Source organism: Alosa pseudoharengus, unplaced genomic scaffold, assembly GCF_046254945.1.
Source record: "Alosa pseudoharengus isolate Yale_2024_CS ecotype anadromous, Long Island Sound unplaced genomic scaffold, YU_APseudo_1.1 YU_APseudo_1.1_scf_1, whole genome shotgun sequence".
Taxonomy (NCBI): Eukaryota; Metazoa; Chordata; class Actinopteri; order Clupeiformes; family Clupeidae; genus Alosa; species Alosa pseudoharengus.
Genome location: NW_027468564.1, coordinates 58,280,160 through 58,304,636, shown reverse-complemented (window position 1 = coordinate 58,304,636; position 24,477 = coordinate 58,280,160). Strand labels below are relative to the sequence as shown.

General features: G+C 46.6%; 1 protein-coding gene across 3 annotated transcripts in view; it reads right to left on the bottom strand.

Annotated features, from left to right (window-relative positions):
* The window catches only part of pkd1a (polycystic kidney disease 1a), a 76,781-nt gene that overhangs the window by 19,047 nt on the left and 33,257 nt on the right, over positions 1–24,477 (bottom strand). For all 3 annotated transcript variants that reach the window (XM_076295394.1, XM_076295403.1, XM_076295410.1), the window contains 19 exons: positions 23,877–24,151; positions 22,827–23,588; positions 22,327–22,458; positions 21,940–22,115; positions 20,651–20,781; positions 16,803–20,461; positions 14,194–14,340; positions 10,961–11,101; positions 8,841–9,129; positions 6,909–7,125; positions 6,406–6,565; positions 6,061–6,213; positions 5,821–5,965; positions 4,306–5,043; positions 3,364–3,526; positions 2,622–2,883; positions 2,025–2,217; positions 887–1,057; positions 501–644 (listed from right to left, as the gene is read on the bottom strand). In XM_076295394.1, coding sequence (XP_076151509.1) covers positions 501–644; positions 887–1,057; positions 2,025–2,217; positions 2,622–2,883; positions 3,364–3,526; positions 4,306–5,043; positions 5,821–5,965; positions 6,061–6,213; positions 6,406–6,565; positions 6,909–7,125; positions 8,841–9,129; positions 10,961–11,101; positions 14,194–14,340; positions 16,803–20,461; positions 20,651–20,781; positions 21,940–22,115; positions 22,327–22,458; positions 22,827–23,588; positions 23,877–24,151 — 8,058 coding nt within the window. The remainder of the gene's footprint in view (positions 1–500; positions 645–886; positions 1,058–2,024; positions 2,218–2,621; positions 2,884–3,363; positions 3,527–4,305; positions 5,044–5,820; positions 5,966–6,060; positions 6,214–6,405; positions 6,566–6,908; positions 7,126–8,840; positions 9,130–10,960; positions 11,102–14,193; positions 14,341–16,802; positions 20,462–20,650; positions 20,782–21,939; positions 22,116–22,326; positions 22,459–22,826; positions 23,589–23,876; positions 24,152–24,477) is intronic.

Below are 24,477 nucleotides of genomic sequence, written 5' to 3'. Positions count from 1 at the left end.
TGTCTTTACTGTTAATGGGTCACAAAAGGGGCTTATATTAAACATTTCACAAAATATTATGGACCAGATGTTGGAAAAATATAAAAGGCAATAATCATCTAACCTCCAACCCAATGTCTGCTAATAGTTGAGGTGCCTGAATTGTCAAGTAGCATCGTTAACGATAAACATAGCTCTTCAATTTTAGTAGGCTCCATGTAACATTAAACCATAATATTTTCATAAATATTAGCTTTTAAGAAGAGCAGATTGGTGAACTAAGAGAAGAAAGTGTGCAGATTGCGAAATGATGTGAATTTAGAATCATTTTACTGCTATTTTAGCCATTCAGGTCATTTGGTCCAGAAAACAGGAAGTGGAGAGTGCCAGAGAGAGAGGGATGAGAGCCCATGTGGAGAGCAGGACGAGTGAGTCAGCTCCTCCATACAAAACACAGAGCATGCACCCAATCATCAGAGCTGTTCCAGGGCTGAGGGAGGGTGCTGATGAATAATTCTTACCGGAGGCCTCAACCTCAATCTCCACTCGGCCGTCCGTCTTCTCGTTGTCCACAGACAGCCATTCCTCCACCAGGAAGAAGTAGGTGTTGCCTGTCTGCAGGTCCTTGACTAACACGTACTGCAGCAGCCACGCTGGACTGAGCCCTGAGACAAAGGGAGAGGAAGATCAAAGGGAAAGGTGACTACGACATCACAGACGAGAGACCGACAGGTGCCCCGAGTTCATTATATATATATATATACATCATGTGTGTGTGTGTGTGTAGAGAAGTGTGTGAGCCTGAAAGAGACAGCAGATAAAAGAGTTGAGGGAGCCAGCACAGCAAGGGGGATTTGGAGATCTCCCAGAGTTAGGGGCTCTAAGGCTATCATCAATCTCTCCTTACCTTTGTTGTCATGCCAGACTCGAATCTTCCACACGTTGCCTAAGCTGGCATCGGTGGCAATGTGGAAGATGTCCAGGCTGTTTCGAGTGAATGCTCCACTGCTGTCCAGGTGACGGTGCCCACTGCGGCTCTCTCGGCCGTACAGACTAATGCCAACATGGGCGGTGGTGCCTAGACATATCAACAAAGGTGTTCCATGCAGATTAAAAAGTGTAAAAGTAGTCCAACAGGCTCAAGGCAGAAGTCTAATTTGTGTCCAAATGAGAAGTCAGTGTGGCCTTCATTTGAGCTTCAATATTGTAAACAGGAAGTGTTGCTGTTTCTTGTAAGGCTGTGGCAAGTGTGTGGTTTTATTAAACTGTAAATTAAATTTAAAATGAATAAGTCCAGCTCCCCATCCTGCAGTCAACACAGTCCAATGATAAGTGACCAAATGACCGCTAATTCCTTGCTCTACTAGCCTGATGAGCCAGACCCACATTAAAATGTAGGGTCTGGGGACTCACCGTTGGCAGTGCTCAGTCCGAGGGGCGGGATAATCGGTTGTCTTTCAAATTCCCTCTGCACGTAATAGGACAGCGCTACAACTTATGAGTCCCATGCGTTTTCCCTCCAGTGGAGCTACTTGGCTAGTTCAAACTTTTGCCAACTTAAAAAAACTCGTGTCACGCTGTTCGCCAACAGCAACATCCGTCTTCTTTGTTTTCAAGTAGCAGGGAATTCAAGCCAAACCGTTGCAACTCTGCCATCAATCATTATGTTAAGCCTGCCTAACGTCTCTATACACGATGTGATTGGCCCTATCAAAGTTACATTTTTCCAGCTCGCAAGCCAACAGAGAGTTGCTAGACTAGCCCGGGCAGAGACAAAGGGAAAGCCCGGGAAGGAAATGACATTTGCTCCCGCTAGGGTACATCTAGATATCTAGGCTAACTGCTCTAGGGTGCGTCTAGATATCTAGGCTAAGCGTCTAGATATCTAGGCTAACTGCTCTAGGGTGCGTCTAGATATCTAGGCTAACTGCTCTAGGGTGCGTCTAGATATCTAGGCTAACTGCTCTAGGGTGTGTCTAGATATCTAGGCTCTACCACAGTGCCTGCTGAATGTCTCAAGTCCCCAGGAGAGTGTCCCAGCTCACCTGCAGCGCGGCTCCAGCCGGTCTTCACCTGCACCTCGTACTTGAAGAGGCCGTCCTTCCCGCAGAAGGGCACCACGGCGGCGCGTCGCAGCTCCAGCTGGTCCAGCTTGTGCAGGAGGGCGGCGGCCACCGCGTAGCACAGCAGCCCCAGCACACAGCACAGCACCACCACCAGGCCGCCTCCTGACTCCTTCTGCAGAGACACAGCAACACACGCCATGTCACCAATAGTGTGTGTGTGTGTGTGTGGGGGAGGATGGGGGGGGGGGGGGGCGCCAGAGTGGAGCAACAGGTTCAAAGATGTGTGTGTGCATGAGAGAGAGAGAGAAAGTGTGTGTGTGTGTGTGTGTATGTATATGTATGTGTGTGTGTGTGTGTGTGTGTGTGCAGTTGTGTGTGTGTATGTATGTATGAGTGTGTGTGTGTGCAGTTGTGTGTATGTACAGTATGTATGTATGTGTGTGTGTATGTACAGTATGTATGTATGTATGTATGTATGTATGTATGTATGTATGTATGTATGTGTGTGTGTGTGTGTGTGCAGTTGTGTGTATGTATGTATGTGTGTGTGTGTGGGGAGGCATGAGAGTCACTCACAGGGGGGATAAACTCCACAGCGTTGGGTGGCACGAAGAGGCTGGCGGCGAACGCGGTGAGGTGTCTGGTGCTGCAGACGGCGCGGCTGGCGTTGGTCTCGGCCAGAGGCACCATGCCATCTGTACGCCACAGCTTGGCGCTCTCGCTGAAGTACTGACACAGCGAGGAGAACACGCCCACCTCCAGGCGAATCAGACGCGGGTAGCTGGGCCCGCAGCCCGTCGTCACGTTGATGTAGTACACCTGGGTCGTGTCATGTGACCTGTGCAAGAGTAATGAGCTAAGTCATTCATAGTAGACTAATTCCTTTTTTATTACCTACCTTTCTTACTTTGACACAGCCAACCATTAATAACAGCACTGTAGACCAAGAGTCATGTCATATTTTCTGTGGAGAATACCTACTACAGCTAAATACTTAATTTCCCATTGGACACTCTATACAGAGGTTTTCAACTGATTGGGAACCAGGGACCATCATTCTGACTAATTACTTAACACCAGGACCACCACTGAATAAATATGCTGATTCCCACATTGCAACTATATTACTGAATACATGGTCAGAGACCACCAGCAATGTCCTCACAATGACCACAAGTGGGCCACGGGACCACTGGTTGAAAAGCCCTGCTCTATAACACAGACACAAAAGCACTGCGCCCCAAATACAGCATACTACAGCTCTCCACTGACTTGACCAGCTGGTCTCATGTGGGTGTGGACATGCTCCAGGCCTTACAGTGGCGACAGGAAGAAGGTGTAGGGCCGGTGGTCCAGCTCCTGGCCCTGGGTCATGCTGAGGTGGATGCTTTTCTTGTCGCTGCAGTTGTACTCGTTGGGCCAATGGGAGCTGTTCAGGTACGCCACGATGGCCGGGTCAGCTTCCCGCTCCTCCGTGTCCTCTGTAGAGTGGACGGGCACATGGAGACAAAGAGTCAGCAGATGGGACCGTGAATGTGCCTCTAGACCAGTACACTCACTGGCCGATCCCTCCGTAGTTATTTGTGTTACGTGCTCCTCTCAGCTCAGAGTGAGAAGATAGTGCTGAGAGATAAACGGAGTTGGGCCAGAAGCAACATCATATTCCATCATCACACACGCACCCATCTGGCTTCTCTTGCTGCCTTGTTAAACTCGTCCAGGCTTGTTTTTCTTTTTTTCAGTTTTTGCTTCATGCATTATGAATTCGGAATAATAACATATGCTTTGCACAATTTATCAAGTCTCACTCTGGCACAGTGGAAACTACAGTATGTAGGGTGCTGCTGCCTCAGGGGATTCAGCATAGAGACCCTTATCAGTGCAGAAGCAGCGCATAGGAAATACGTGGACAGTGTTTCCCACAGAATTGAATTCTATTTGTGGTGGCAGGTTTGCAGAATTAAATTGAATGCAACAGTTTTTAACAAATTAGCGCAGCATAGTTATGATGCTAACTAGATTTAAGCACAATTTTTAGTACAACCTGGAAAATCATTGTGTGGTGGTCAATATTGATATTGTGGTGGGCCGCCACAAATATGTCAATGTATGGGAAACACTGGTGGAAACTAAAATGCAAATACACCTGCCATAGGTTGGACTTGGAACATTTGGAAAATATATACTTCTAGTCACTACTTGAAATGTTTTTATGTGGAGACAGAAAGAGGCATTTTCAAATGTATGATCTGTTCCTCACCCTCCAGGATGGTGAAGTTGAGTTGGACAAAGAGTCCGGCCTGCCGGTTGGTGTTTCCGGTGTCCACCCTCACCATTACGTGGCTGCAGTGGCTCACGTTGAAGCTCCCGGCCGGACGCAACCTCTCCACTGGCCCCGTGCCGTCCACGCCGGGCGTGCTGCCGTTGTTGACCGCCACCGTGATGGCCTGGCTCTCGTCCAGGTTGGCGATGGGGATCTGCGTGCCGTTCTCCGTGCGGAACTCCATGGACGCCACCTCGGTGGAGACGGAGTAGTTGGCCACGTAGTTGAAGGGGAAGGGGTTGGGCTCCACTTGGAAAAGCAGCTGGACGACGCCCGGCGGCGACCCCCCGGTGCTGGCCCCGAGACCCCCCCCTCCGCCGGACGAGTCCCCGCTGGCCGCCGCCCGGCTCAGGCTGGTGTTGAAGGTGCGCGGGATGGAGAAGCGGCGGCACTCGGGGCTGGGGTCACTGGAGCCGTAGCACAGCAGGCTCTGTGGGTCAGCGCGCTTGCCGGCCGCCGCGATCTCGTCGCCGCGCAGGATGAGCGGCTCCTCGTTGAGCACGCGCGAGTGCATCATGATGCGCATGAGCTCGGACGACAGCGTGTACGCCTTGGCCGCCACGCGCAGAGGGTGCGGTTCGTCCAGCACCGGGTGCTGGTCCTCCAACAAGCGATCGTCCGGCTCCAGGGCCATCCCCACCACCGCCGCCTGGCTTACCTGATGGATGAGGTCACCTGTGTGAAGACAAGATGACCAGCTGAAGACAGAATCTCTGAGAACATCCGCACAACACATGCAAATCAGCACCGATCAAAAACACTCTGGATCCAAATCGTTCAAAGTTCCTTATTCAGTTTGTGTCTTTCTGGACTTTTATTTATCTGCAGGCAAGTCTGGCTATTAAATAAATGAGCAGCTTAGACGAGCACAAGGGTTTTCAAGAAAAATATTTATCATCTGAGATTTAATTGCATTCCCTTCCAATTTTGGAGAAAATCTTCCCCAACATCACAACTGAGATTTTAATGTCAGACTAAATCTTATACAAATCTCTTCCCCAAATGCCTGTCCAATCTCAGTCTAGTCTAGGAGACAACCATAGACGAATCTCATCTAAATGTGGGTGTATATGCTCATTAAGTTCCGGGCATTTCAAACACGTGAAATCAAGCCAAAAGTCCATAAAGGCAGAGCTCAAAGCAATGGCGCTGATTCAAACGGTAAACAGCTATTGTGAGTGGTCCATTTGTCGAGTTGTGGGTGGGTTTGATGAGTCTACCTCATTTGCATTGGCCTCCACTAACATTCAGTATTACATTTAGAGGAGAGTCCCCAGGCTGTTTACTCCTGTCACTAAGAACCCCAAACACATCTAGTCCTATGACACTGCTCAAGTCTTGGGTATTATATGTGTGTGTGTGTGTGTGTGTGTGTGTGTGTGTGTGTGTGTGTGTGTGTGTGTGTGTCCATGTGTGTTTGTAAGTGTGTGGGGGGGAAGAACATCAACTTACCCATGATACTGAGGATGTTGTCAGCGATCTCTGTGGGGGTGACGGTCCCCTGTTTGGTGTCCGTCTGCAAAATCTCCAGCATGGACTCCAGCTTGTCCAGAGTGCTGTTCTGACACTCTTCGCACACAAACTCTCGGTTCATCGCCTACACACACACACACACACACACAAAGATGGTGAGCTGAGTCCTCATCAACACTGTTGCCTACGCTTTGCACACACTCTGTCTGCGTCCCTTACTGTGCATTGAGCGAGAGCCGCTGATGTTTGCTGGATGTCGTTGACGGTGGTGAGGTCGAGGGCTGTCAGCGCTCTAGTGATGTTGCCACGGACACTGAGGCGGTGCTGCCGCTCTGCTCGGGTCACTTGCATGGTTGGCGACGTCTGCTCGTACTGTGTGGACACACACAGAAAAAGAGACAGATGGACAGACAGAGAGAAAGAAAGAATGAGAGAAAGAGAGAGAGAGGGGTGGAGAGATTACAGTCTAAGCGATGGAGATGAACTGCTAGAGCAATTTCATTTCCCTCTGAAATTGCTATCTGGGCGATGAAGGGCTATGTGGAGGGGACAGGACAGACTCACCTCGTTGAGCACGGTGATCAGAGCCAGGGAGAGCTCTCGGACGCGCTGGGAGTCTCCCTGCTTGAGCAGGTCTCTGAGGGTCGTTTCTGTCAGGTAGGACAGCCAGTGGGGCAGGCTGCTGTAACCCGTTGGGGCCTCCGGCAACACCACCTTCAATGTACTGAGGGAACACACACACACACCAAACACACACACACACCAAACACACACACACACACACACACACACACACACACACACACACACACACACACACACACACACACACACACACACACACACACACAGAGAGAGAGAGAGAGAGAGAGAGAGAGAGAGAGAGAGAGAATGAGAATAGCAAATTAAAAATTGCTGTCAATGACTGTCAAAGATTTTAATATCATTAAGTTTTAATATCATCTCTTGTTTTAATATCATCTCTGCCTCTGCCGCTGTGCTGATGTGAGCACATCTGGCCTGATGCCGCTGTGCTGATGTGAGCACATCTGGCCTGTGCCACTCACTTGTTGAGTGAAACGATAGATGCCCCCTGGTGGTCCTCCACGATGATGGTGGCTGAGACCAGGTGGTGGGTGGCGCTGAATCCAGGGGGCAGGAAGGTGGAGTGCTCCGGGCTGCTGCCCTTATACACACAGAACTCCTCACACAGGGAGTCAGAGCAGCGGAGCAACAACAGGCTGTAGAGCAGAGACGATGGAGACTCCCCCTGATCAGCATAGCCTAATGGACACACACACACACACACACACACACACACACAGGTAAGTAAAGGAAGGGATTGAAGGACCGAGGCAGAGAGTAGTTTAGACAGACAAAAGTAAATGGTGATTTGAGAATGAGACAGAAATAAATATCATTTATAAAGGACTCAGCAGCCAGTACTGATCAAGCAAGAGCATAAGAACGTTATTCAGTTATACCACAGGTGTTCAATACTCTCTTCCCCTTTTCATTAGAGCATAAGAATGTTATTCAGTTATACCACTGGTGTTTAATACTCTCTTCCCCAACAGAATGGTCTGTCTGTACTGCACACCATCTATGTTACTTAACCCTTAGAACCCTAAGCTGTTTTTAGGGCATTTTCACTACCTTTATTCATAAGGATTTATTCTGGTCATTGTAAGTGCCACACACATATATTATATATAGTTTTTTTCAGGAGAGTCTAGGCTATTCAGCCATCATTTTATGTATTAATACTAGCATTGATTTTATTTTGATTTTTAAAGAATTAAAATATAAAAAGTGTATTATAAAAATTCTTATATTTCGACATGTATCTCACCACAGCAAGCTCACAGCTCTACATGCATTTCATGTGTGTGTAGGGCAGACTGTCCTGAATCGGGCAATATAATTGCCATGTTGGAGGGATACTCTGGGGCTGAGCAATTTACAGAAATATTTGCTCTGTGATTTACGGAAATAAATGCCATTTTTTATTTAGTGATGAAAAATGACCTTTCTGCCCTCCATATCTGTGACATGAACTGATCTGACCTGACTTGACCCAAGGTTGCGTGTTAGCCTGCGTGCCTGTGTGTATGCAGTCATAATAATTCTCAACTTTTTACTGCATTGCCATGAAAAAAGTAAAGGCAAAAAAGGTGTTTATTTGTTGAACAAATTGGGATGCAATGTGAGCCTTAAATTGGATGCCATGCAGGAATTTGCTAAGATCTCAAAACCGGAATATGAACATGTTTTGCCATAGAGAAACACATGATAGCATTGGATTATAAACATGCTTTGCCACAAGAACAGACAAAAACGTGGGGTAAGTCCGGCTATATGAAGTTATTATTTTGCTGTCACTTCGTCTGTTTTATAACCCAGAAGGATGTACTTGGTATCAAATGATAGCTCTGAGTCTCCTCTTTCATCTGACATGCGTGGCATATCTATGCGATCACGGGTCCGCGAGTAATTCAAACGAGAGTAATGAGTGTGCAGCGTTGGTTTGTGTACATGACGTTATTATTTTGCAGTCATTTCGTCTGGTTTTATAAGCCAGAAGGATCGATAAACATGGTACCAATGGATAGCCCTGTGCCCCCTCTTTCATCTGATATGCTTGCCATATCGATGCGATCACGGGTTCGCGAGTAATTCAAACTAGAGTAATGTGTGTGCAGGTGAACGCAGAGAAGTATAGACTGTAAATATGATGCAATTTGATTTAATTTCATTATTTTTTTTAATTTTCATACTTGATCGTACAGACAAGTGTGTAGTCTCGTTGGAAAGCCCCACTTCTGCTCTGTCGTGCAATAAAGGTTTCATCTCGCTGCGATGAACCGTTCCGGAGCAATGTAACAGAGAAGAAAGCGTGTGTTTTTTGACGCACTTTGCGTCAATCGGGTTCTAAGGGTTAATGGATACAAGTCCATCTCAGTCCAAAGGCAGATGTCAGCAGCAGCGTCTCCTCTCACCTGTGCAGTTGAAGTACACCTTGTCCAGCAGGGTGCGCACATAAGGCCCTGGACCATCGGCCCACAGCGAGCACGACCCGCCCGAGGGAGGCAGGTTGGGCTGCAGCTCGATGGAGGCCACACCCTTGCGGTCCATGTCGTCATCGGCGACGTGCAGGGTGAAGACGTAGGACTCGCCGTCGCGCAGGATGCCCTGCCGCAGCACCAGGCGCATGCCCTCACTGCCCGTGGTGGTGGTGCTCGAGTCCAGCGCCAGCCGCTCATTACTCTGGGTTCTGGCCGTCCAGTGCTGGAACAGACAGCACACATTGGCAATAAAATCTCTTTGTTTGGCAAAGGTGAAAGAATGGAAATAAAACAATAGCTGTATGTTGATTTATCAGTTCATCCGAGGTCGACCCAAAGCTCAACCCAAATGGAATGATCTGGCAGAAAAACAGACACAGAGGCCTGACTGTCTTTATTATATAACTAAGTACAATTCAATGGGGCGTTTATGAAAGAAGACTTAGAATTATGATGGCTGTAATGAGGTTTTGAGGTTTCAGACAGCCTACATATGTCCCAGGTTATTTAATCTTTTATAGGATCCAACTGACTATCTTTTATAACAAAAATGAATGGCCTAGTTCCACACTGAAATCCATGTCACTATCTCAGGAATCCAAAATGTGCCGGTTGAGATGTGAGATGTGCTGGCTGAGATGTGAGATGTGCTGGCTGTATGAATGTGCTGGTTGAGATGTGAGATGTGCTGGCTGTATGAATGTGCTGGTTGAGATGTGAGATGTGCTGGTTGAGATGTGAGATGTGCTGGTTTAGATGTGAGATGTGCTGGTTTAGATGTGAGATGTGCTGGCTGTATGAATGTGCTGGTTGAGATGTGAGATGTGCTGGTTGAGATGTGCTGGTTGAGATGTGAGATGTGCTGGTTGAGATGTGAGATGTGCTGGTTGAGATGTGAGATGTGCTGGTTGAGATGTGAGATGTGCTGGTTGAGATGTGAGATGTGAGATGTGCTGGTTGAGATGTGAGATGTGAGATGTGCTGGTTGAAATGTGAGATGTGCTGGTTGAGATGTGCTGGTTGAGATGTGAGATGTGCTGGTTGAGATGTGAGATGTGAGATGTGCTGGTTGATATGTGAGATGTGCTGGTTGAGATGTGCTGGTTGAGATGTGAGATGTGCTGGTTGAGATGTGAGATGTGCTGGTTGAGATGTGAGATGTGAGATGTGCTGGTTGAGATGTGAGATGTGAGATGTGCTGGTTGAGATGTGAGATGTGCTGGTTGAGATGTGAGATGTGAGATGTGCTGGCTGTATGAATGTGCTGGTTGAGATGTGAGATGTGCTGGTTGAGATGTGAGATGTGAGATGTGCTGGCTGTATGAATGTGCTGGTTGAGATGTGAGATGTGAGATGTGCTGGCTGTATGAATGTGCTGGTTGAGATGTGAGATGTGAGATGTGCTGGTTGAGATGTGAGATGTGCTGGCTGTATGAATGTGCTGGTTGAGATGTGAGATGTGAGATGTGCTGGCTGAGATGTGAGATGTGCTGGTTGAGATGCGCTGGCTGTACGATTGACAGCTGACCCCTGCAGAACAGCCCATATGACTATGATGACATCACCCCCCACGCCTAGCAGAGTCTCTCTCTCCACCCCCTCTCCCATGCCTCTGTGGTGACATCACTCCACCCAAACAGAAAGAACGTTTGGGGGAGAAAAAAAGAGCACTTTCCCAGCAATGACCTCATCCCTGTGTGTCCATGTTGAGGTCAGAGAAAACTGCTTTAACCCCCACACAGAGGAGTCACACACTCAACACTCCAACTCCCATCATGCCCCTGAGACCTTCTGATATTCCTGTACTATTCTCACAGTGCTATGTGGATTATACAGCTTTGTAAACCCTTCATTGGAGTTAAGGCAATCCAGCTTGGCTCACCACAAGTACATTGATATTCATGACTTGCATGGTTTTCAATTCATGATTGATCAGTGGAGCCAACGACAATCACAAATACAAAACAACATAATCCAGGCAAGTTTTAGTAAAGAAATGGCAGCTACAAAAAATCAGTTCATCAGGACTTTTGATCACTTGATGGATGTCTCACCCCACGATGTGACAATCCACAGTTGCTGCAGGTCCCAGCCAGGTCGACCTTAGAGCTCTGGCTGACCTCGAAGATGGACTGAGCCTTGCAGGACACACACTCCAGAGACACCATGGGGATCCGACCAGACTGGACCAACACCTGACACACACCAGGGAGAGAAGAGGGGGTTACAGACCAGGACACACATCAGGGAGAGAAGAGGAGGTTACAGACCAGGTTACAGACCAAGATACACACCAGGGAGAGAAGAGGGTTACAGACCAGGACACACACCAGGGAGAGAAGAGGGTTACAGACCAGGTTCAATGATGTTTCACTTATTTCCACTCTGTATTAGCTGGAGTCAGTTATCCTGACTGTGAATGTGGTTACTGTGAGGGTGACTGTGATCGTGTACAGTATGTCTGTGTGAGGATCGGTGGACACTATGTCTAATTCTATTGATTTATTTTCAAATAGCTCTGCTATGACACTTCATTGGCATCTATGACTGATTACTCTGTATGGAATCTGCTAAGACGTTTATTGCTATATTAGTTTCCGTCGTCTCCGAGTTCAAGAGAAGCTCTTTGACATTGTTGCTCACATTAGCATTCAAGACATGACTCCAAACCATCAGACTAGCTGTGGCTCAGGGCTAAAAAAGGACTTAAAAGGGTTTTGTGGCCAAATCAGAAATCTTTTCATTGGCACCATGAAGATGCCCATGGACATGGCCAGGGAAAGGTCAGAATATGGCTGCTGTTGTTAAATCATCACCTGCACAGCACCCACGCCACAGCGGGAGCATCCTCTAATGTGCTGCTTCTCGTCCCCCAGCACACGCCATGCTGTGCGGGGAGTCACGTGAACAAAGGTGACACTTTAAAGACACCCCGAGACAGACAGAGCAAGTGAGAAGTAAGTCATAGTTGGAGCTGGAATGTGAAAAAGGACCAGGGATGAACTATCTTAAATTGGCAGAGAACCAAAGGTACTTCAAAGTCTATTTGGAACAAGGAGTTCATTATCAAGGAAACAATGACGATTTTTGGGCAACCAAGTGCACTGTGGCAGCTCCAATTACCCTGACTCTTACCAACATACTCAGAGAAATGGACAGACAGATTGACAACAGATAGTAGAGATAGTAGGAGAGAAGAAGCTCAGGACCGGAGTGAGGTCTTGCTCTCTGTCTTATTTTCTGCTCTACTCCAGCTTTAATGGAATAATTCCCTGATGGGAAATAGACAATCACTGAGAAGGCTAGAAGAGAAAGGGAGAAAAGGATGTGTGTGTATATATATGTGTGTGTGTATGTGTGTGTGTGTGTGTGTGTGTGTGTGTGTGTGTGTGTGTGTGTGTATGTGTGTGTGTGTGTGTGTGTGTGTGTGTGTGGGTGTGTATGTGTGTGGGTGTGTGTGTGTGTGTGTGTGTGTGACAGAACCAAGAAACTGAGAAGGAGAGCAACAAACTTTTTTGAAGGTGCCTCTAAATAAGTAAAAAGCTCTGTGGAGCCCTGTTCTTACTGCTCACTTGTATGATTCCTTTATCTCAAATGAAGAGGAACTGAGCAGGGGTTTAAACATCCATCAGTAGGCACGCCCATTAGGCCTCTCTCCAGCGCATAACTACAGTAGCATGGAGGATGCTCAGGAAGAAGGAGAAGATGAAAAAGACATATGGCACCTGTTTGTATTTATTTTTTTACCCTGCTCTGCATGAAGACAAAAACTGTTGCAGCACACCCTTGCTCTTATGGGGCGGAATTTACAAAGTTTCTGAAACTGGTACAGAATATCTTTCATAAGACAATCTAAACCGGTCAGTCTAACCATGGATCAGCCCTGCTTAAATTACTCACTGAACGCCCTAAACATGGAATCTATATGTTATGATATAAACTCCAGAGTGCAGAGCCACTCCCTTTGCTATAATATCTGGCATCAGAGCATCTCTCATCTATAATCAAAAGGAGAAAGAATGTATGTAAGAGGCCAAAAGCATAGGGTGGGTGTGCTTTCCTTTCAGAATGTATTTAGAGAAAAACTCTTACTTGATGTTTTTTTATGAACACAGAAGTGTTTTTTTATTTTGCTCTTTACCATGCACTTTAGATCCTGAGCACCAGAAGTGCAGGCTGTAGCACTGAAGATATCACCACAATGACCAAACAGATTGCAGGATTCCAAAGGCCAATCAGAATGCAAGATTTTGGCAGCTAATCAGAATGCAGGATTCTGAGAGTTAGATTGCAGGAATTTGAGAGCCAATCAGATTTCAGGATTCAGGTCAATCAGAAAACATGATTCTAAGAACCAATCAGAATGGAGGATTTCAAAAATCAACCAGAATGCCGGATTATGGCAGCCAATCAGAATGCAGGATTTTGGCAGCCAATCAGAATGCAGGATTCTTACAGCAAACCAGAGCCTTCTCTAATGCTCTGCAGCAAACTAGAATGTAAGATTCTGACAACAAATCAGAATGCAGGATTTTTCTTTGTCTACAATTGCGTTCCTTAATAAGTGAGTGATTCCCTGTACATCTCTGCCAATTTTCTTTTATGTAATGTATTATTATTATTGTTTGTTTTGTTATGCGTACCGTATATTTTTCCTTTCTTTTCTCTATTTTTATCCATAGAGGTTAACTTTTATTTATTTACTCATTTATTATTATTATTATTATTATCATTATTATTATTGTTATTATTATTATTGTTTGTTTTGCTTGTTTGTCTGTAAGGAACTTTGTGCTCTGTGCTTGAAAAGTGCTATATAAATAAATTGTATTATTATTATTATTATTATTATTATTAATAAATATTTTTTGGCAGCCAATCAAAATGCAAGAATTCCATTAAATTAAGTCATAGTGGGGGACTGAGCTCCTTGCATGCATTACCTGTGAAATGTCTACTGAAAGAAAAGTCCAGAATCTAATAACTGTGATGAGGGAATGAACAACCAAGCGGAAAATGTTTTAATTCAATTTAGCTAGTGCATGAAACTTATTCCAAACTCTGAAAATATTCCACTCAACAGTGGTCCTGTGAATCCCACATAGCCAACAATAACTCGCCGCAGTTGGAAGACGGGGAGTTAAAACCAACAGAAACTCCTGTGTGCCACGGAGAAGTGCCAGCCTTCAGAAAGCAGCCACCTGCTTGTGCATGACCACAGCTGACAGCCAGTCTAAACCGGCACAACACAGTTATGGAGTGTAAGTGAAGGGACAGTCAAACTCACCTTCTGAACTGTTGACTCTGAAGGCATGCCCTCTTTGCTGACGGTGAGACGGAAAGTGTACTCAACGTCTACCTCCAGGTCTGACCCGGCAATTCCCAGAACAGGCCCACTGGAGCCATAGTCCAGAGCGGGGCAGTGAGATGGACCCTACATGACAGAAAAAATAACAGAACATCCAACAGAGGGTCACCACTTGGAGTATAAGGACACTGAAGACACAGCTGTACTGTCAAAGTGAAGCAGCACAATAAAACATATACTGTATTTATCATACATTAATTATAATGTTTGTATACACATATGTATGTACATACAGTGCATACGGTTCATACAATACATATATACAGTACACACACACACACATTGCCGAAATATCCATTTCCATTTTGCTTCCCAAAACCATCTCCATTCTTGTCACGTTCTTGGTATGTGTACCATTTCCCACTCCATTATTTCATTATGGATTCTACCCAGCAGCCACTGCTGTTCTTTGATGGGGAACGGAAGAATTCCCGGGTTTCATTTTTTATTTTTCCTAATTGGACAATCCATGCAGACAAACAAATGTTTTGAATTGCCAAGCACAATTCCTACCCGCCCTCATCCCTGTCATTCACTCAGTCATGCCTTCATTTCCTGTTTTTTGTTGTTGTTTTTTTTACAGTACATGCTCGGTCAACTTGCACTTTATAATTAGGAAATTGCTCTGTTTTCTCACACCATCGCCTCCAAACCCCCAGCTCTGGTTTCACGTTCCCCTCTTAACAGGCCTTGTGCCCCTGAGCCCTGCACACTACGCGCCTGGGAGCAGCTGTGGGACTGGGACTGGGCCGGAGCAGGGTGGGAGAGATGGGAAGGCTGTGGAATGCAGGGCTTATCTGCTCATGGTTGGTTACATAACCCTGAAACACCTCTTTCTTAGCCTTCTTCTGCCTTCAAGCAGCAGTTCTCTCTCGCATGTGTAATGTTGGTTGCACACATTGCTCGCACACATTGATACACACACTCACACACTCACACAGACACACGCACGCACACACACATGCGCACACACTCACACTCACCCACCCAGTCTCTTGACACATCCACACCCACATATCTCCGGTCAAACCATATTTCTGCTCACACACTTAACCAAACACTCGCACACACTCACTCTCTTTCAGCATGCACAAACCAGAGGCATTCCACCCAAATATAATGTGTAAGCCAGAGCAAAGGCAGAACCCTAACTTGAGCCTCTGACAATCTCCCATTCCAAGACCTTAAACCTGTGTTCCTGCAGCCACTCCAAGCATAAACTCCCTCCACACACACAATTCCAATGCCACCTGAGCAGCATTACAAATGATTTTAGAGTTCAATCAGTCTCCAAGGATACCACCTATGAGGCATCTCTCGTTGTAGAAGGAAAAGAGCATCAAAGATGGCAACAGGCCAGCAGCACTATGTCAGAGCACCTGAGTGCTCCAGTCCTAAACTAAACGGGCTCGCTGGTAATGCCACTAATCCTGCGCACGAGCTCCTGCCAGAGGCGGCGTGGATTTGGCAAGAGGGAATGCTACGCATGCAACTATTCAGTAACCACACAGAGGGAAAATAAAATAACTCGTATTACAGTAAATTACATTTTTTAGTCTCTTGCCTGTTTAAGCTGTTTTCAGTCGTATTTACAGATGAGAAATCATTTAACAAAGTGCCTAGTACAGATACTGTTGGACACCCAGGAAGACAGAGGAATTACTGACAAAAATAAATAGCTGTAAAAGCAACCTGTTATTCCTACAGTGACACTATTTATAGACATCCACACTTACAGAGAAATATACTGTGTATGTGTTTGTGTGTGCGCATGTGTATGTGCCTGTACGCGCATGAGAGTGTGTGTGTGTTAGGTGGGGGGTTTGAGAAAGCTGGGTGTTTCACATATTTCCCATCATTCCTGTGAATGTGATTTGTGCCAAATCAGAGAACATTTTCTTGGCCGCAACCTTTCAACCTTGTGAATTTCAAGACCAAATGTCTATTAGTATTAGTCTGGTGAGATGACAAGATACTTTTGACACAATTCCTTCTGCTACACAGAGTACTGTAGCCCTGAACATCCCACTGAACAAAACATCTTCAAATGCTGCACAGTGACTTCTGCCCTGAATCACAATCAAAGACAGGTGATACTCTAGGGCAGTGTTTCTCAAACGTTTTAAGGCCAAGGACCACTTAACCAATAATAAAAAAAACTCATGGACCACCTAGCTAAATAAAAAAGAGTAGACCTACTTCAGCAGTATATTACACAATAGGCCTACTCAATGAACCACCTTGCTTATTGTCTTTGCACCTTGCTTATAGTGTCAGAGGATTCATATGATTTAAACTGGCATAGCTTACATAGGCAGTGTTGCAGAACTGTTTGGATTTACATACAAGTTGGTTCAATATTGCAAACAACTCATCTATATTATATTTTAGCACTTCTGCTCGTGAACCACTTGGGATAGCTTGCGGACTGCCAGAGGCCCCCTGACCACACTATGAAAAACACTGCTCTAGAGTTACTACAGAACCACATCATTTATAGTGAAGTAAATCTGGAAGATTCTCCTTACCTTTGAGGTGCTTTCACAGTCCCAGTGATAGATCAGAAGTGAGGGGTTCTCCAAGTCCACATTTGGGTCACGGGATTGTTCTCCACTCAGCAGCAGGTCCTGGGTCTTTGACCACACACGGTATGTGCCACCTTCAATAATGGGGACCAGTTTCCCAGCCTTCACAGATAATTGAAGGCAGGCTGCCTTCCTGAGAGGAACACCCTCATATGCCAAGGAAAAGACCAGGGTGTAATTCCCAGCGGGCAGTGCCATCTTGGGCACAGAAAGCTGGATCCGTTGTACGTCCACCTCAGGGGGCAGAAGCATCTTGGTAGGTGCCTTCATGTCCTCATCATCAGAGCAGTCCTGGGTGGCCATAACTTCCCAGAGATACTCCACCCTGTAGTGATCACAGCCTTTTAGGTCAACACTGGCCTCCACTAGGGTCGTCTTGTGACGCCAAATTCCCAAATAAGGGGCTTGCTTGATATGAACTTCAGGCTCCTCACATGCCAGAACACGGATGTTTACCTCAACCTCAGTCAGGACCCAGCTGACTAAATTGCTGGCATTGACCCTCACCAGGTACTGCCCAGGCCGAGAGTATGTGTGACTATGAGAGGGGGTCATAGATAAATTTTCCTTGCCATCACCAAAATCCCACGTATAGTTGGCCCGAGTGTTGCGTGGGCTCACAGCCACTCGGAAGGAAACCACCTTGTTAATGAAAGTGTCTTGTGGTTGAGCTTCAAGTGTGGCTGATGTTAGGATGTTTTGAACCTGGACTGTCTTAGATATATTTAGACCAGAGGGATCCAGAAGGTTAAAGACACGAAGGAAAATGGTCAGTGTGCCAGGCTCTGGAGGGGTGAAGGTGGCCTCCTTTGACCAAAATGTCTTTTGGTTGGCCGTGTAATGCAGATCAAAGGTCCACAGGTAGGTCACAGGTTTTCCAGCCTCTATGTTCGCAATGAAGGTCTTTGCCACTCCAACAGGTATGGCGGCCTCACAGCAATTCACAATTGACAAGTGCTTCACAGGTTCCATCACTTCCACATGCAGAGACTTTCTATCAGAGCTAACCTGGTTGAAGGCGGTCAGATTGACTATATATGGATCCACCCTTGTGAACTGGTGTACGTAAGTCATGTTTAGAAGCTCCACCGAGGCATCTCCACTGATACTCAGCAAGAAATTGACCGATGATCCTGATGCAATAGAAATGGTAAACTCGACATTTTCTCCAACCGCTGCAATCACCTTGCTGGTTTTCAAATTCAGTCCCTGAATACGATTCTGGACTATGAAATCACGGGACAATGCCTCCCCACTGATGTCATTTGTAGCGTTCAACATGACAGAGAAGTTCCCTGGTTCTGGGAAGATATAGGATGTGACTGGTCGACCTGTTCTTTTACTGCTGGGTAACAACCATGTCCAAGAGATGTTGGTCCCCTTTTTTACATCTCCACGAAAGGTAACATTGACACCAGAGGCAACAAAGTTCTGTTCTGTGACATTGCTTGCATTAATCCGCACGCCTGAGATTGGCTCCTGCACACTGATCCATTTGGAAACGGTTTTAGTACTCACTTCATTAGAGACTTCCACCGTCACCTGCTTCATTCCTGGACTCTCAAACCTATGATGGACAAGACTATCGAACCAGTCCAAGTCACCGTCAGCTATCCAATTATAATGAAGGTCTGTGCCACCACTAACAGACACACTCATGTTTACAGTGGCATTCAATGCAACAGGGTTTGGTGAAATGTCAAGGAACAGTTCCCCAACATGATCCAAAAACTTAATGGATTTGTTGACTGACAACTGGCCCAAAAGATTGGTGGCTATCAGAAAAATATCGCGAGTGCCTGGAGTTGAAAAATTCAGATCAATTGTTTTACCAGTATAATTTAAGGGAGGCGTGGTCTCTTGCTCTTTCAGTATGTTCCAGCTGAATGACATGTTAGTTCCTTCCCTAAGAGAGGCGTGCAGGTGAAGGAGCTGGTTGGTGGCATAGCAACACTTGTCTTCCAGCTCCTCGGCAATAATCTGCAGACCCTCCAGCTCCCGCTGCACAAAAATCAAGATGCTTGCTTGGGCAGTGCCAATGTCGTTTACAGCTGTCACTATCACATTGAATGTCCCAACTGAGCGAAATGTATAGAACATGGTGCTTGTACCAGGAATGGACGTGCAACGATCACAAAGGATCCAGGAATACCTCACTTGGTCCCCCTGCTGAAGATGGGCCTCAAAGTTCACTGATGCATTGAGTGGCACATTCACTGCACTAGCATTCACTGACAAGCCTAGCATGGGGGTCAGGACAGACATCAAAAGCACGGTCTTATTGCGGCTCACTGCATTTTGTCCCAGCAGGGTTATGTTGAAGAGGCCTGAGAGGTTATAGGAATGAGTGGCCTTTGAGCCACTGAAGATGTTTCCATCCCCAAAGTTCCAGGTATACTGAACATCAGTGGAATCAGAATAAGCCTCAAATGTGTAGTCTTGATCCAAGGTAAGGTTGTTGTCTTTGGTGCCATTGTGCAGAATCAGCAGGGAGCCCACTGGCTTTTGAACCTCAATTTCAACGGTATCATTGCTACACGAGATGTTGTTGAGGACCATCACCATGACCTGGTACTGTCCAGGGTTTTTGTATGTAAATGTCATTTCTGCACCTCCTTGTATGGGCCCTCTAGAGTCACTGGTGCCAAACTCCCAGTGATAAGTGTAGGCGAATTCAGGGATGGCTACGGCTCTGAACTTAGTCTCTTCTCCAAGTCTGATATGCCTATTCAAGGGTTTGAGTGAAACACTGCTCACAGCAGGCTGGACACACACCCAGGCGTGAAAGCTTGCCCTGTTTACTGCACTTAACAAAACCAATGAGAGAGTGTATTTCTTACTCTCCAAAAAGGAGTGGGTGATCGTAGGGAAGCCAAAGACAGTCTCATTATGTGTATTATCCCCAAAGCTCCACTGATAATGGTAAGTGGAGGCATTTCCTGACACAAAAGCACGAAAACTGACATTTGTGTTCTCCTGAATGCACCCAGCAGGTTCCAGCCACAGCACCTGCAGCACAAACACATTTACAGGAATCACCTGCCACTGGGAGCTCACTGCATTCTTGGCTGTGATGTTCACCGAGTAGTTTCCATCTTTAATGTATGTGTGCTCAACTGTTGCTTTCTCACTGGGCAGCACGTTCCCATCTCCCATGTCAAAGCTCCAGGTGACATTGTTGCCGGCCAGCAGTTGTGCAGTGATCTCCACGGATGTGTGTAATTCAGTGGGACCTGAGGACTGGACCGTTAAGCCCTTAATCTCCTCAAACACCATCATCTTTGTGCACGTCCCAGTGGTACTGATGGTGTTGTTTACAGTCACGCACACATCGTAGATGCCACTGTGGGTGTAAGTGTGGATGACGCGGCGCTCACGACCTTGCAGCCTCGTGGAGTTATCGCCAAAGTCCCAGGTGTAGACTATTCCGTAAGTGGAAGGCAAGGAATGGGCCTCAAACTCAGCAGACTGTCCCGCCTGCAGCACATTGGGTTCCGTCTCAATCTTCACGTTTGTCAGGATGCTGAATACATACACATCAATCTTCTGCGTCTTCGGCGGCTCATAGCGATTTGACACAGAGACAAGGAGGGTGTACTCCCCTGTGATAACAAGAACAAAAAACAGAACATTAGCATATTTAAAGGGATAATCCAGTAACATTCCAGTGATTCTGTTATCGTATACAATTATTAGGAGCATACTGTATGTTGCCTTAAATTATGAAACTATTGCGTACTACTGAGTGTGGGAGTGGGAATGGGAGAAGGACTGTAAGAAGAGGTGCCGACCTGGCTGAGCATACACATAGGTGACATTGTCTTGCAGTTTAAACTGCTTGATTGTGGGATCAGAGGCCTCATGCAGCTGGTCATAGGGAAGCTTGTGGTGGTCCTGATATCCTCCATCTCCAAATGCCCACCTGTGAGGAGAACAAAGGCAAAAATGACAGATAACAACGTGGTCTGCAGTTCCTTCAATGGTAATAATATGACCTGTTACCTGCAGTATGCTAAAATGCAACCATTATTAATAACGCAGAAAAAACACTGCATGTACTGTAGTCTTCATTTCCAGAATGGATGTTTGAAAGACTGGGGATGCACATCGTTAATCTGTTTTCTTTCCAGCTGTGACAAGGAATATGTGCAGGAGGCCACTGAAGCGTTACTGCAATGCGGCTGACCCACTTAAACCCCGATCTGAACATCTGTGCAGGTGAGAGCTACGAGGCGGTAGTGGTGGTGGTGGTGGTGGTGGTGGTGTGTGTGTGTGTGTGTGTGTGTGTGGGGGGGTGCTACAGTTCAAAGTGGGTAACAGAATGTGATCAAGCACAATATAATTTTCAGTCAAACACAACTGCAGCAAAGGAAAGCCAGAAAAAAGCAGAGGAAGACAAAGCGCAGAGCTACAAGAACTACACCGAGAGCAGGAGGGAATCAACTGTGCCCTGAAACACTGGAGGATTTGGGCAAAGGCAGAATGGAAAAACTTTTTGCTAAGAGATTTCGCTAAGCACGATGGCAGAGCAGCAGAGGGAAAAATCTTGTCAGCAATCTTTGGTAACCACAGGGCAGTAAATCCAGAACCGTTGTGTGCATGGAAATGAGCCATTTATAGCAGAATGTGTGTGTGTGTGTGTTTGTGTGTGTGTGTGTGTGTGTGTCTGTGTGTGTGTGTGTGTGTGTGTGTGTGTGTGTGTCTGTTTGTGTGTGTGTGTGTGTGTGTGTGTATGTGTGTGTGTGCGCTTGTGTATGTGTGCGTGTGTGTTTGTGTGTGTGTGTGTGTGTGTGTGTGTGTGTGTGTGTGTGTGTGTGTGTGTGTGTGTGTGTGTGTGTGTGTGTGCGTGTGTGCTGCAGACCTACACTGGATGCAAAAAACATTACAGTCACCGCCCTAACGTCTAGGTGCACTCTGCTGTCTTGAAAGAAAACACATTTGAGAAGTCGATTCATCATCATCACAGACTGATGGATGTTGGGCTTTTCAGAAAACTGCTCACAACCTGTCAACGTTCCAACAAATTGTTTGTGAACATTTCATGTAAATGAAGACTGTGCAGAATAAATGTGGAATTTACCTGAACGTTGCGTCCACTGATGTGTCCACTGTGACGAAGGCGGCCAGGCTAAGGTTGGAGCCTTGGGGGACGATGCTGGGGACCCCCAGCACTGTGATCTCACTCATGGGGTTCATGCGGTCCACTGTCACGTTGAAATGCTCCGTCAGGCTGCTCACATGGTTCATAGCAGTCACCTGTTCATCAAACCATCAAAGAGGACCAATGCTATTGATTATTCCAGACTCCCACTTCACACTCCAGGCAGTGATTAAGTCAAGTCAAGTCAAGTCAAGTCAAGGAAAGTCAATTTATTTATATAGCACATTTAACGCAATAGGGTTGACCCAAAGTGCTTATAAATATAATTTCCACTATTCTTATGCATATGATATTAAAAAATTTTACCGTTAGCTTGTAGATTGCTGCATTTTGGTAGATGACATTAAAAACAGTGTTGTAATAGGTGAAATATGGTTTATCATCCACTGTCCACTTGAAGTTGGGGTCAGTGCCTCCTTCAACCATGGCCACGTAGCTCTAAAAAATGTAAAAATGTATGAAGTTAGAGGTTAGAAAGCAGATTGTAAAAGTGAAGAAACAAGAAGAGGAGCAAGAGAGTACATCCTCAACATCTTAGATTTAGTGTGATCTAGTGTGATCTAGTGTGATTTAGTGTGATCTAGTGTGATCTAGTGTGATCTAGTGTGATCTAGTGTGATCCAGTGTGATCTAGTGTGATCCAGTGTGATCCAGTGTGATCTAGTGTGATCTAGTGAGATTTAATGTGATCTAGTGTGATCTAGTGTGATTTAATGTGATCTAGTGTGCTTTTACATGTGTTACTTTTCATTGATATTGTTACTTCACAAATATAAGACTCCACACTATAAAAGAAAGATTCTTACCACCACTGACAACATAAGCACTCTTTGACTTGGATGTGGTTGTATCTGTAGGCCGCAAAGCGGTAGCTCTACCCTTGCCTGGATGGTCAGGCTGTCTGTGGTCACCTCACTCTTAGCCGTGAGCTCCACTGCCACTGGGCCTGGAGACTCATCCAGGTGGAGGTCCACCCAGGCGAACCACGTCTCATTGTTGGGGTCCACCTGTCGGCACTCGGCTACTTTAGCTACCAGCTCCTGGGGGCAGAAAGGCTCGAAGTGGACGGTGGTGTTGCTGCCCTGCCATCTGACCGCTGCTCTGTGCTGCGAGTGCACCCTCAGCAGCAGGGCCGTCTGATTGGGCCGGAAGTAAACCGTCCCATTCTGGTTGGTCGGGTGAATCACAGACAGGCCGAGCGGAGGCACCACATGGAGCAAGCAGCTGGCCGTCACGGGAAAGTCGGGGTCGTGCGAGGTCACCTCCAGGCTGTAGTCTCCTGGCTGGGCCAGGCCAGCGGTGAACTGTGGGTCCGTGAGGTTGGTCTGGTTCTCCCCTACGTGGAGCACTCTCAGCAGACACGTGCTGTCATGGATCCAATGCACTGGGTCAGTGGCCATGATGGAGCTGTTGGTGGTCCAGTCGGAGAGGTTGAGAGTGAGGACACTCTGTCTCCACGGTGACGAGGGGTCGGGGGTGCAGTGGAGGAGGGCACCTGGACCTGCGTCATGCTGCAGGGCGATGAAATCACCAGGGAAGACCAGCAAGTTCTCCACTCCTTCTTGGACCTGGTTACATGGAGGGATGTGCAGAGTGGACAACCAATTAAGAACCAAACAAACAAACAAACAAGTCTAAAGCTGTATTCCTAAATGATCATGATCACCATCATCAATGGTCACTGATTTAAAACCAAGACATAAATACAACAAATATGTGATGTGATGTGATGTGATGTATGTCCAAAATGAATTCCTTTTCTTTATTGAAACAAAACGGTCTAATTGTGACATGGCAAGTCTGAGGGTTAGCTGTGTGTCCATATGACAGCATGCACCCTACGGTAGGTGACTGACCAGGCGGTGCGCAGAGGGTCCAGCGGGCAGGGTGAAGAGAACGTCCTCTCCCACGTGGCTGTACTCCGGCCGCCGTGTCCCAGGGGGCAGAGGGTCCACTCCTGAGCAGTTGAAACAGGAGGTGTGGTGGCACGAGCTGGTCAGGGGCTGGCATCGCTCCAGGAAGGGGCACCACTGCTGCAGGGACGGGCACGGCGGAGCGGCTCGCACTGTTCCATTGGCCATCTGATCCACATCCTGGCACAAGGCCATGGGAGCACAGAGTTGACCACAACCTGAGTAGAAATGAGAAAAGGGGTCACTGGCAAAGCTCCCTCATCTGACCAATGGCCACCCCGTACGTCCATATCTACCAACCGATGACTTACTCTCCTGATGAAGAAACTGACATACATATCATGAATGTAATAACTCCTTAAGTGAAATAACGAATGCTCACACTCAAATCCCACTGCAAATATTATTCTCATATTTTATACAGGAAACTAAAAATCCAGTCATCTCATTCTTTGGATGGATGCAAAACAGCGGGGGGATGCCAAGCCAATCATGTATGTAAGAGAGTACATCCTCAACATCTTAGATTTAGTGTGATCTAGTG